Source organism: Babylonia areolata, chromosome 3, assembly GCF_041734735.1.
Source record: "Babylonia areolata isolate BAREFJ2019XMU chromosome 3, ASM4173473v1, whole genome shotgun sequence".
Classification (NCBI taxonomy): domain Eukaryota; kingdom Metazoa; phylum Mollusca; class Gastropoda; order Neogastropoda; family Buccinidae; genus Babylonia; species Babylonia areolata.
This window is the reverse complement of record NC_134878.1, coordinates 59836085-59849239: the sequence shown is the minus strand read 5'-3', so window position 1 is coordinate 59849239 and position 13155 is coordinate 59836085. Positions and strand designations below refer to the sequence as shown.

At 44.1% G+C, this 13155-nt stretch overlaps 1 protein-coding gene across 2 annotated transcripts in view; it reads right to left on the bottom strand.

Moving 5' to 3' along the window:
• Window positions 1-13155, bottom strand: part of LOC143280647 (serine/threonine-protein kinase STK11-like) — a 169777-nt gene that overhangs the window by 84668 nt on the left and 71954 nt on the right. For both annotated transcript variants that reach the window (XM_076585374.1, XM_076585375.1), the window contains exon 6: window positions 7688-7815. In XM_076585374.1, coding sequence (XP_076441489.1) covers window positions 7688-7815 — 128 coding nt within the window. The remainder of the gene's footprint in view (window positions 1-7687; window positions 7816-13155) is intronic.

Below are 13155 nucleotides of genomic sequence, written 5' to 3'. Positions count from 1 at the left end.
GGGCGGACCTGCTGGCCAGGAACGCTGTAAAGAAAGAATTGTCCAGATCCTTGGTACCCTATACAGACATGAAGCGGAAGGTCAACACTTACGTTAAGGATCTTTGGCAAGAGGAGTGGAACACCCAGACGGACAAGCTCTTCCAGATCCGTCCGGACCTAAAAGAGACCCTCCCTTCGGGGGTGAAGAACAGAAAGGAGGAGTCTGTGCTGTGCAGACTGCGTACGGGGCACACTTTTTTTTTTACTCATTCTTACTTGTTGAAGGGGGAGGAGGCCCCTCGATGCATTCCCTGTGACGAGCCTCTCACCGTGAAACACATGCTCCTTGACTGTTGGGATCTGCATGACGTTAGACGCAGACATTACACGGCGGTTTCTTTGAAGACTTTGTTTCGTGATGTCCCTCCGTGGGCGCTGATGGACTTCTTAAAAGAAGTGAACCTTTTTAACCAGATTTGAAGGTTTTAAACTATGGAAGTTTTTTTTAACTTTGGAGTGGAAAGTTTGAAGTGGTGACTCGTTTTAATTGGTTGTTTTTTTATCCTTGTAGTAGTTATTGACGTGGCGATAGCCTTGAGATGGCCTTAGTGGTCGGCGAGGCTCTAAGCACCATAATTTCATTTCATTTCATTTCACTGACTAGCAAAAAATACTTATGGTAAACGTCCCCTTTTTTTTGTCCCACCCAAATGATTCATAATAATGATAATGAACATTTATGCCTAATCTTCAAAATATACCCTAAGCGTTAACAAATATAATACATGTTAATATCAGAAAAGGAAAAATTGAACACAAGATACAAAACATTATCAAATCATTCACACATACACACACACACACACCCAAACAAACACAAAACACACATAAGCACCCACGTATGCACACATACACAAGTCACAGTACACATCATAAATAGTACACAATCAAAAATACAATCTACAAAATTCTGAAACTCTCAAACTCGCTCACTCACTGACAGTCATTTTAGTTAATACCGGAATGGGATAAGCTCTTGAAAATTATTCAGAAGGGCAAAAGGTGGGTCTTCGACTGGATTTAAAAGGCTGCAATGAAGATGAGTGATGGAGAGGCTGAGGAAGCTGTTTCCAAAGAATGGGGGCTTGGTATGAAAAACTGTGTTGGCCATTCGTCTTGGGTCAAACAGGATTGATCCTGAGCAGGTGTGTGTCAGAAGAAGAGCAGAGTTGGTGTGAGGGTATGTGAGGATGAATGAGTTCGGAAAGATACCGTGGACCACCAGCCTAAATGAATATGAAACAAAGTGAAACAACTCTAAATAATTCTTTCGTGTACTGGGAGCCAGTGTGAAACATGAAGGACAGGAGAGACGTGATCAAATTTAGAAGAACGAAAGACATGACAAGCAGCATGGTTGTGGACTTTCAAGCAATGATGTAGCTGGGTGAATCTACAAGGGAATTACAATAATCCAGGTGGGACAGCACAAAGGCACAGAGGAGCATTTTGGTTGCATCTTCAAATTTCAATGTAACACAATTTGCATATATTTGCAACATGCTGCTGATAGGAAAGAGACTGGTCGAGTATGACACCAAGATTATGGATGGAAGAGTAAAGAGGAATTTTGGTGCCACTGAGGGGCACTGAGGAAGGAAGAGAGACTGAGTGGCAAAGTCTTTGTGGGGTGATAATCATTATTTTAGGTTTATCCTCGTTTAAATTTAGCTTGTTTTTATTCATCCATGTCTTCAGATCGGAGATGCAGTTGAAATTATTGCTACCATAAAGGTAAGACCAGGTGGAGTAGGAAACCTTTCCCAACGGCTGTGAAGGTGGAAGAGGATGACCAAAGGGCAGGGGGAGCTCTTATCCTTGGCTGGAAGTCCTCCTTGGAGACAGAACTTTGAAGAAAAAACCTGCACCTACTGAGGCTGTCTTACACATGGCAGTATCTGCACCTGTGGAACTGTGAGCGTCGGTAGGCGAGAGAGTGGGGAAGGGACTGCACAACTCCTCTTCACTAAAACAAAAAGTCACCTGTGCTGGTCAGGCAACCAGGCTTATGTTGGAACGACAAGCTAGCCCTTCAACACCCAGCTTTCCCAAGCCCTGTGGCGATGGAGAAGTGGTAACGGGGAAAGGCAGAGGATGCTGCTGGCAGTTCCTAGTCGCGACTCTGCACGCAGGCGGCTGTGGGGTGATGGTCGTCTGCCGTAGACTGGGGCAGATGCGGCACCCGAATCCTCCCACAGTGTCAGAGCAGCCCTTTTTGGGGACAGCACTGCTCTCCACTCATGGGGAAGGGGAGATAAAAGGATCCCTAAACAAAGCCTGCCTTGCCTAGTACCTCGCAGGAAATTGCACCTACTTGGACATCCAACACTAGTGGTCAAAAACAACAGAAGAAAAGAACCAGGAGTCATGCCCTGACTCTGGGTGCCTGGAATGTTTGCACCCTTTTAGACAGAGACAACAGACCAGAAAGGTGCACAGCGCTCAATGCTAGAATGCTTGATTGCTACCAGGTGGACATAGCAGCCCTGAGCGAAACCAGGTTTGCCAGTGAAACCCAGCTGGAGGAAGTTGGAGGGGGCTACACCTTCTACTGCATTGGGAAGCCAGATGGCATCCTAAGAACCTCAGGTGTGGGCTTTGCCATACAAACCAACTTGCACGACAGCTTGACAGCCTTCCACGTGGGATAAACGATAGGCTGATGACCCTGCATCTGAAGCTGTCAAAGGATCGCTTCTCCACAGTCATCAGCTGCTATGCCCCGACAATGACCAACCCTGATGACATCAAAGAAGCTTTCTATGAGGAGCTCAGCCGCACCATTTCAGCGGTAGACAGAAAGGACAGGCTGATCATCCTTGGGGATTTCAATGCCTGCGTTCTCCTTGTGGCCGAAAGTCCTAGGACAGCACGGCATTGGCAAGTGCAACTCTAACAGACTGCTTTTGCTCTCGCTCTGCGCGCAGCATGGACTGACCATCAACAACACCTTCTTCCAACAAGTGGACAAGTACAAGAATATATGGTCGTACCCCCGCTCCAAGCAATGGCACATGCTGGACTATGTGATTGTCCAGCAGAGGGACAGAGGTGATGTTTCCATTACACGCTGCATGCAAGCTCCAACCAGCCAGGCAGAAACCCCCTAGGAAGCTGAACATCTACCGTCTCCCTATCACCAAGGACGTGCTGCAGCAGCAAATGAAAGCAGCTCTCCAAGAAATTCCTGCATCGACTGATGTAGAAGAGGTATGGAGCACCTTTAGAGATGCTGTGTACACAGCAGCAGCTGACACACTCGGCTTTGCACAGAGGAGCCACAAAGACTGGTTTGATGAGAACGACTCTGGAATCACCAAGCTCCTGAACACACTGCATATACAGCATCAGGATCACATTTCCGATAAAGACTGCCAGAGGAAGAAGGACCAGTTCTTGCAAACCAAGCAACTCGTACAGAAGAGACTGTGTGAGATGAAGAACACCTGGTGGGAGAGAAAGTCCGAAGAGCTTCAGTCTGCTGCTGATGCTCAAGACATGAAGACCTTCCACGAAGGTCTCCGAGCTGTGTATGGGCCGAGAGTCAGTCACAGGATCAACCCCTGTCCGAGCCTTGGACCAGACCACCCTCCTGACAGATAAGACATCCTTGCCCGCTGGACAGAGCACTTCAACACCCTCCTCAACAGGGACTCGTCCATATCTGAACAGGTAATTGCAGCCCTCCCACAGCTATCAGTCAATGACTCGCTAGCTAACCCTCCCACCAAGGCCAAGGCCCTGAAGCTGACAACGTCAGGAAAAGCACCAGGAGCGGATGGAATCCAGGCTGACATCTACAAGTATGGAGGCGAGGTGATGACAAACAAGCTGACTGCGCTGTTCCAGTCTATCTGGGAGATAGGGGAGGTCCCCCAGGATTTCAAGAATGCTTCAATTGTCCATGTTTACAAACGGAAGGGAGACAAAACATCCTGCGATAACCACCGTGGAATCTCTCTCCTCTGCATTGCCAGCAAGATCTTCACCTGCATCATACAACACGGTCATCCCTGAAGCACAGTGTGGCTTCCACTCAGGCAGGGGAACATGTGACATGGTGTTTGCTGTACGCCAGATGCAAGAGAAGTGCCGGGAGCAGAACAAGGAGTTCCACATGGTCTTTGTAGACCTGACTAAGGCCTTCGACACGGTGAACCGCTGTGGTCTGTGGAAGATCCTCCTAAAGTTCGGCTGCCCAGAGAGCTAAATCCAGCTGATTGCGTCATTCCATGATGGCATGCAGGCGAGAATACAGGAAAATACTGACATGTTGGATCTGTTCCCTGTGGTAAATGGAGTGAAGCAGGGCTGCTGCATCCTGGCACCCACACTGTTCTCCATTCTCTACTCTGCCATGCTGATCGATGCCTTCCAAGACTGTGACCGGGACATCTACATTCAGTTTCACACAGATGGCAAACTTCTCAACTTGCGGCGACTCCACGCCAGGTCCAGGGTGTTTGAGGCACTGTTGAGAGAGTTCCTCTTCACTGATGACTGCGCGCTTGCTGCGCACACCCATGAGGATATGCAGTTCATTATGGACAGGTTCTCAACCTCCTGCAGGCGTTTTGGAAGCCATCAGCCTCAGCAAGACCAAGTCTATGTACCAACCAGCTAGCTCACAGAACGCCAGTGCCTCCCCCCCACCTGCAATCAAGATAGATGACACAGAGATCAAGTCAGTCGACAAGTTTTGCTACCTGGGCAGCACCCTATGCAGCAACGGAGCCCTTGATGCAGAAGTGATGCTGCGCATTGCCAAGGCCAGCTCTGCCTTTGGCAGACTCAACAACAGGCTGTGGAACAACAAAGGCATCAGGCTTAGCACCAAGATCAAAACCTACAGAGCTGTTGTGCTGACCACCTTGTTGTACTGCTGTGAAACATGGATGACGTATCGCCGTCACATTCAACAACTTGAGCAGTTTCACCAGAGATGCCTATGAAAGATCCTCGGCATAAAGTGGCAAGACAGGGTCTCCAACCTCCAGGTCTTAGAGAGGAGCGGCCTGCCCAACATCGAAAGCCTGCTGATCCAGTGCCAGTAGGCTGGACAGGACACATTGTCCGCACGACAAACAGCAGGATCCCGAAGATGCTCTTGCATGGCCAGCTGAAGAAAGGCCATTGCGAACTTGGAAGACCCTGCAAGCCCTTCAAGGACACCTTGAAGACAAACCTCAAAGCCTGTGACACAGATATTGCTTCCTGGGAAACTGATGCCCTTGACCGCTCTCGCTGGAGGATACTGTGCTCTAGTGGCATAAAGACGTTTGAAAACAAGAGAACGCTGGCCATTAAGGAGAAGCGTAAGCAAAGGAAGCAGGACTCAACTTCTGGAGACGTTTTCCCTTGCAACACCTGTGGGAAGTGCTGTGCATCCAAAATCGGCCTCTTCTCCCATATGAGGACACACACAGACAGATAAGCCTGCCTGCCTTCTCATCCGCTGGTCCAACGGGAGACTCCATCAAAGGTTGAAAAATGTAACCAAGCTATACATATTGTATTGTATTACTAATTTTTGCCACGACAGATTTCTCTGTGTGAAATTCGGGCTGCTCTCCCAGGGTGAGCATGTCGCTACACTGAGAGCACCACTAATTTTTTTTGTATTTGTTTCCTACATTTTTTTCCCCCTATCATAGTGGATTTTTCTACAGAATTTTGGCAGGGACGACCCTTCTGTTGCCATGGGTTCTTTTACGTGCACTAAGTGCATGCTGCACATGGGACCTCGGTTTATCGTCCGATCCGAATGACTAGCATCCAGACCACCACTCAGTCTCGTGGAGGAGGAGAAAATACTAGCGACTGTACCAGGATTTGAACCAGTGCTCTCAGATTCTCTCATTTCCTAGGTGGATGTGTTAACTCTAGGCCATCACTCCACATACAACACAACGTTTAATATTGGGTGAAATGATTCCCACTCTGGGAAGACTGTCAGGAATGGCCAGAGGGCAGAACTGATGCAGAGGTGAAGCTACTCATAGAGGAAAACAGCAAAGAGGATATCATCATATGCACAGATGATTCAGTCACCAACCAGTCCCATTGGGGATTCACTGCAAAGCAAAATGTAAAAACAATCAGGGAAGAGAATTTTGTATACAATGTCACAACCTTCAGCCTGACAATGAAAGTTGAAGCTGTGACACATGCTATCCAGTGGGTGTCATCTGTTTGTGCAACTGGAAATCAGCATGCCATGATTCTGACTGACACAATGAACCTCCTACAAAAAAGTGAAAATGGAATGGGGAGCCCAGAGTGGCATGAGGAAATGCACAATTTTCAGAGGCAAAAGCTAACTTGGATATACTGCCCTGGACATGCAGGTGTTAAAGGGAAATGAGCAAGCCAACAGCAACATGTTGTCTACATCTGGGAAAATCTCAGATCCTAAGAAAAGTAAAAACCAGGTACACCATTGATCACCCAACAGAAAGAATAATAGAGAGAGTGAGTAACCGCAAGTCTAACATAAAAAAATAGAGCATGATCTTTTGCTAATCAAATGAATATTGGTATTATATCCAAACCAACAATGCACAGGAAATTAACAAATAATGAGGCCAGGAGATGAAATGATTAACAAATAGTAAAGAGTGATAACTCTCTCCATTACACAATGCACACAACTTCAAGTCAGTGATGCTTACGCTACCGATTCAGCTAGCACACAGGTAAATAAAAGGTACATTGGAACAAACGCAGACACTTCCTCAAAAAAGGAAGTGCTGGGCTTGTCCTTATACCGATCATTTGACATGTGCACACAGCAGCAAAGACAGAAGAAATGTACAAACACAATGCACAGATTTCTTCAAAATGGAACAAGGTCTCTCTGTGCCTTCCCAAATACATTAAACTGAACAACATACCATACACCATGTTCATGTCACCAGAGATCTTTTCTCACCCCTCTTGCAGCAAATATGTGGCAGTATTTGTGTGTCTGTGTATGTATTTAGCTTACATTATATTTTAGTGTCAATGGCATGTGGTTTTTCTTACCCAGTCAACATAATTTTATCATTATAGTTATTGTGTTCCATATTTTCGTAAATGTTCTTGTTCTAAAAGTGATTCTGCCTTACTCGAGCCAAATGAAAGTTTTCTGTACATTTACAGATAACTAAAGTTGAATCTTAGCTTGTCTTATCTTAAGCATCATGAGAGCTCTTCTTTCATTCTTTAATTCAACGTCTTTTCACTTAAGAGTGATATCAGACATGAAATGAGACATAAAAATGAGAGCTGTGTGTGTGTGTGTGTGTGTGTGTGTGTGTTTTGTGTGTGTGTGTTTTGTGTGTGTGTGTGTATGTGGGTGTGTGTGTTTGTGTGTGTGTAGCGGGTATTGTTGTAACTGTATTGTGGGATCTGCAGAATATAGGAATGTGCATGTACATGTGTGTGCACATGTGCATGTGCATGTACATGTGTGTGTGTGTGTGTGTGTGTGTGTGTGTGTATGTGTGTGTGCATGCGTTGTGGATATTTTTGGAGCTGAGGAATATAGGTACGTGTGCATGCATGTGTGTAGGTATGTGTGTGTGTAGGTATGTATGTGTGTGTATGTATGTGTGTGTGTGTGTGCGCATGTGGTGGGAGCTGCAATGTTGCAATAAAATTACCAGTTAACAAGTCTGCCATGAGAGTGTCAACACTGTCAGGAATAGTGAATTCGCCTTTCCCAATGTTCTCAAAAAGTTTGTAGATGCTTTCTCCCTCAAAAGGATACAGGCTGGTGGTGATGTTATATCTGAAAAAGAAATAAAGATATCAAATATTACCATCCAACATGAACAACAAAGTCCACTAAAATTATTAAACAGTTCCTGAAACAATCAAACATAAACAACAATATCTATTTGAAGTGTTAGTTACTGATAGTGACATCATCAATATGCAGAAAATTATGAATGTCTACTGTTGCAGTTATCTCACCACAGCTTTCAGAACCAAAAGGTGACATGTGCATAGGAGAGAATGGCAATGAGAGGGGGAGGGGGGCTAGTGGGGCGGGGATGTTGAGGGAATGGTGGTGCGGTTTAATTCATTAAAAGACAGCCAATCTTATCCCCCACTACCCCTTGTATCCAATGTTTCATCATTTCATAAACCCTTTGTAATCATATGCATACATTAACTGTGATTGCTATCATCTTAATTCTTTACTAAGGTTTTTGTATGTGTGTGTGGGAGTGAAAGAGTTATTGCATCAAAAGTATATATTTTCACTTCATGGGTTTTGTAAATTGCTCTCTCATGCTTAAATACAGCAAAACATTTGTCTTATGTTGGATCCCAAGAGGTGCAAGACAGTTTTATGATTACCTACTACCTTGTAAAAAAAAATGTTCGGCTGAATTGTTGCCAAAATTTGGACAGAAGATTTATAAGAAATCTTCAATTGAGTGCTATTTTCAGAAAGATTCATAAGATAAAAGAAGTAAAAGTAAAGTGGCTTTAAATTAAGACAGATCATAGAATCTTAGGAGCAAATGCAATGTTACTGAATAGGAATCCAGGTTGATCCAATAAGTGATATTTTTTGTAATGTAGATAAAGAAAACATTTTGTCAGTCAGGTTGCACATGGTAATACTTACTCCAACAGGGGGAGGAGGATTTTTCATAGTGATTTTGTGTGTTTTCATGTAAGATATCATTATTTACCTGTGTGCCAAGTTTAAATTATGGTATAAATGCAGGATGGTAAATACAGCTTATTTTTCCTTCTTTGGGCCCTACTGGGGTATATCCAATTGAAATAGCATTACATCTGCATATATTATAACATTGTCAATTTCTTTTATGTCAGAAGAAAGGAATTAGAAAGAGCTGTTTCCATGAATGACTTTAAACTTGATAAATGTTGTAACAGCTTGCCACGTGATCAAATACTTCCGAAGAACTGAAAATGCTCAAAAGCTAGCAATTTGGTTCTTGGATGAAGAATTTCTTCATAATATGAGGTAACTGTTGACTTAATTTGGCACTTTATTACAATAGATTTGTGTTATACATGTAGTATTGCATTCAATCAGTCTTACTGATATGGTTTGTGACCCAGCTGACCGCATGGGCCATATTGTGAATGAAATGGGTGGGGCCTCTTTTCTTTTTTAATGCATTTTTATGAAAGAAATCACACTGCATAATCTGATGGGGGAGTGTTTGTGGTTTAAATGCTGGGAAAACATATACACAGGTCACTTTTGCTTCTTTAAAACTATATAAATAAAGCTGAATGTATATCTGGTTGTAATGCCACAGTACCCACATATTGAACTCACACTCATTTTCTTTGTGTCAAACAAATGTCAGAAGCATGGACACACAAATTCTGCATCAATCACAAAAACAACTTTGAGACAGACATTAAGGTAGTGACCAAACAAAGTAAGACTCAGACTGAGAAATATTAAATTTGATCTGTTCACGAACGCATACAAATTTTGAAGATTGCATAAAGAAGTTTGCAAAGAGACTAGATGAGACGTTATACAGATTTCACAGACAGTGTTACAAAAACTTTTCAGACATTATGTTCTTAAATGCAAACACAGTGAAACATTGACAAAGGGACAGAAAGCTAAAGAGAAGGATACACAGTTGGATCATCAACTTCCAAGACAAAAGGCAATTTCCACCACAATCTTCAAATGTTCTGTATCCAAAAGATTATTATATCTTGTATCTTATGTGACAAAGCAAGGAAATGGAACCCAGTCTCTGCAGACCAAAGCTAAATGCAAAAATTGCTGAAGACTTGAACAAAGAGGCAGCTACTCCTCTTCTTCTTCATCAGATGGACACCCCAGTCTCTGCAATGAACATAACTGTACGCTGCAAGTCCATACAGCAGAAGTGCTTCCAGGTCTCTGGAGTTGGGTCAGGCCAGTACCTCTTCCTAAGCACCTCATGGAGGGGACAGGACTGCAGCAGATGTTATTGTCTGGCTTTCATTCCCACAGGGGCACTGTTCTGAGTGACCAATGCAGAATTTATAGTATAAATGGTGGTTTAAGCAGTTGTGGCCTATCCTGAGCCTGACATCTGTTCCCGCTTAGTCAGCAGGTAGTATGGGTCTGTCTTTAGTGATGTGGATGCTGTTGCATCCACTTCTTCTGTTGTTTGGCCTTGATGATGGTCTTTACCTCAGAGTAGCTGGTGGACCTATCCACCTGCTTGTCACGCCTTCCTTTGCTAGGGAGTCAGCAGTCCCATTGCCCAGCACACTGCAGTGAGAGGGAATCCATTGTAGGATAATAGTGTGGCTCCTGCAGAGGGAGGCAAGAGTGGAGGACAGGTCATTCAGGTGAGAGTTTTTGTTGGAGTGTAAGGTCTGCAGGACAGACAGGGCATCAGTCAGGCAAACCACATTATGGGTAGCATGAGCACTGGCTTCAATGTGGGCTGCTGCTGTTTTCAGGGCTTCTGCCTCATTCTTATGGTTGGTGGAGCAAAGGCCAGTAGCAAAGCAGATTTTCTCTGCTTCCTGGGTACTGAAATGTAGATTCCAGCCCCACTATTTCATACAGCTTCTTGAGTTCAGGACTCTTGGGTAGTGGGTTTGGAGGTACTGAAGGGACTGGGTACATGTCTTTTTCTTAAGGCCACTCTGAGAGTCTCTGGGGCCAACACCAGGGTGCTGGACTGAATGTGGCTGAGTATTCCCTCTCCCTATGCATGGACAGCCCAACACCTTTGGATCTCTTTGGGATCATGGTCAAGGATGTCTCAGTGATGTCATTCAAGTGTCCTGCTCTGGTAGGAAAAGCAGGCAGCTGCTCAAAACTGAGGGAACTGTTGTGATCATCCAAATACATGACAAATCTTGTGGCACAGGAAGCACACTACCATAAATTATTTCATAAGGGGCTTAATTCTGAAGCATGTGGATACACATGGAAGAAGAGACAAATTATTTACAGAGCAAAAAGTAGCCCACAGGGATGTCTGTAACCATATAAGCAAGTACATGGAAAAGAGCAATAGCCAAGTGGTTAAAGCATTGGACTTTCAATCTGAGGGTCCACAGTTTGAATCTCAGTAACAGCACCTGCTGGGTAAATGGTGGAGACTTTTGTAATCTCCCAGGTCAACATATGTGCAGACCTGCTAGTGCCTGAACCCCCTTCATGTGTATACACATACAGAAGATCAAATACACATGCTAAAGATTCTGTAATCCATGTCAGCGTTTGGGGGGGTTATGGAAACAAGACCATACCCACCATACACACCCCTGAAAATGGAGTATGGCTGCCTACATGGCCAGGTAAATAAATAAAATGGTGATACACATAAAATGTTATATGTCTGTATATGTCTGCATGACTGAAACCTGATTGAATGACACAGGAAATGAATGATGAGCACCAAATGGCAGCTGTCAGTTGGCTCTACCCAAGTAAGCAGCCTGTTGTGCACATGACTGTTTGTAAAGCGCTTAGAGCTTGGTCTCCTACTGAGGATAGGTGGCATATAAGTATCCATATCATCATCATCAGCATAAATGGCAAAGACGAAGCAGAACGTGTATCAATGCCGAGATATATATCATGCATGCAAGAGAAACACCAACAATTTTACAATGCAAACCACAAGACTCAGAAACTGAAACAAAACTGAACATTCTGGGAGCAAAATATGATTTGGAGCTCCAAATCACCTGAAAGTGCTTTTGTTGCTTCTGCGTCAGAGGACAGAAGCCTTAAAGAGGCAGCTCTCACTCTCCGTTGTCTCATCATTCAGGGTCACTGAGAAACTCCAGACAATCCATTGCCACCAACAGTGACATACAATTTGCCTGGATATCAAAAGACTGTCTCGCAAGATGTGCAATGCAAATTGCAGTGGAAAGTGGAAATGCCAAAGCACATTGCTCTGGTCACTGTAATCCACCATCTAACAGGAGGTGCTAAACTTGTCAGCATGTACATTTTGAATCACTTTGGCCACTGGATGTCTCACACCTGTATCCTTAACTCACTCGCTGCCATTGTCCGCATATGCGGACATCGTCGGAGAAAGCGTTGGATGCCAATGTCCGCATATGCGGACATGGATTTTAAAAATTTGTGCTGTCGGAGTGACGCGTCGGATGCGAAAATCAAAAGTAGATGTGATATCTTATGTCACCTCTGGTCAGCTTTTCATTCACACACGCTGCGTGTGTGTCGCAATAAGCTCAACCGCAGTTGATAACAAAGCGTGCCCCCTGTCAGCTTTGTAAGTTGTTTGACAAGATGGCGTCACGGCGAAGTGTTCGACACAGTCGGAGAGGTGAAATGTTACTCAGAGTCGAAGATGCTTTGGAAATGATCCAAACTGAAGGCTCTGATGTCGAAGGAGATAATGTTGATTCTTCGGACAGTGAATTTGAACCAGATCCCGATGAACTAGAAATAGATTCGGCCGCTGAAGAGTGTTTACAATGGAGAGGAAAGTGAGGAACATGTGCCAGCAGATGAGACAGACACAGACGACGAAACCACTGAGGAAACGGACGATTTTGCAAGTGTTTTTACCAGTGATTGGACTGACAATTTTTCCTTTTTCCCTCTTGCACATCCCTTCACTGGCATACCAGGTTTGTCAGCTGACTGGCCAGTCAACACCCAGCCGGTTGAATTTTTTTCTTTGTTCTTTGATTTTCATTATGTAGAGACAATATTTTTTTTGTATGTGTGAATTTCAACTTTCTTCACCACCTGTTCATACTTCATTGCATGCGCTAGGTCTTCAGTTCCTCAAATAGTGTTAGAATGTGATGTGGAACATGTTGGTGTACCTTTCTGATGGGTGCAAAAATGCTAAAAAAATACACAAAATATGGATGCCGCGATCAACATCAAGATGGTGAGTAAATACTTTGATTTTTTGCACACATATGGAACAACATTCCTTGCATACATATACTAAATATCAATTGTCTGGGTGTTTATTTGTGTTTTTTTTACAATTTTTTCCCCATCCTATACAAACCCTGGGTTTTCAGGGATTGGCAAGGGCAAAAACTCTTGGCATGGAGTGAGTTAAACTTGTAACTGCAGTCTACTACAATGGACTTTACAGACAGCTTGCTGCCAGAA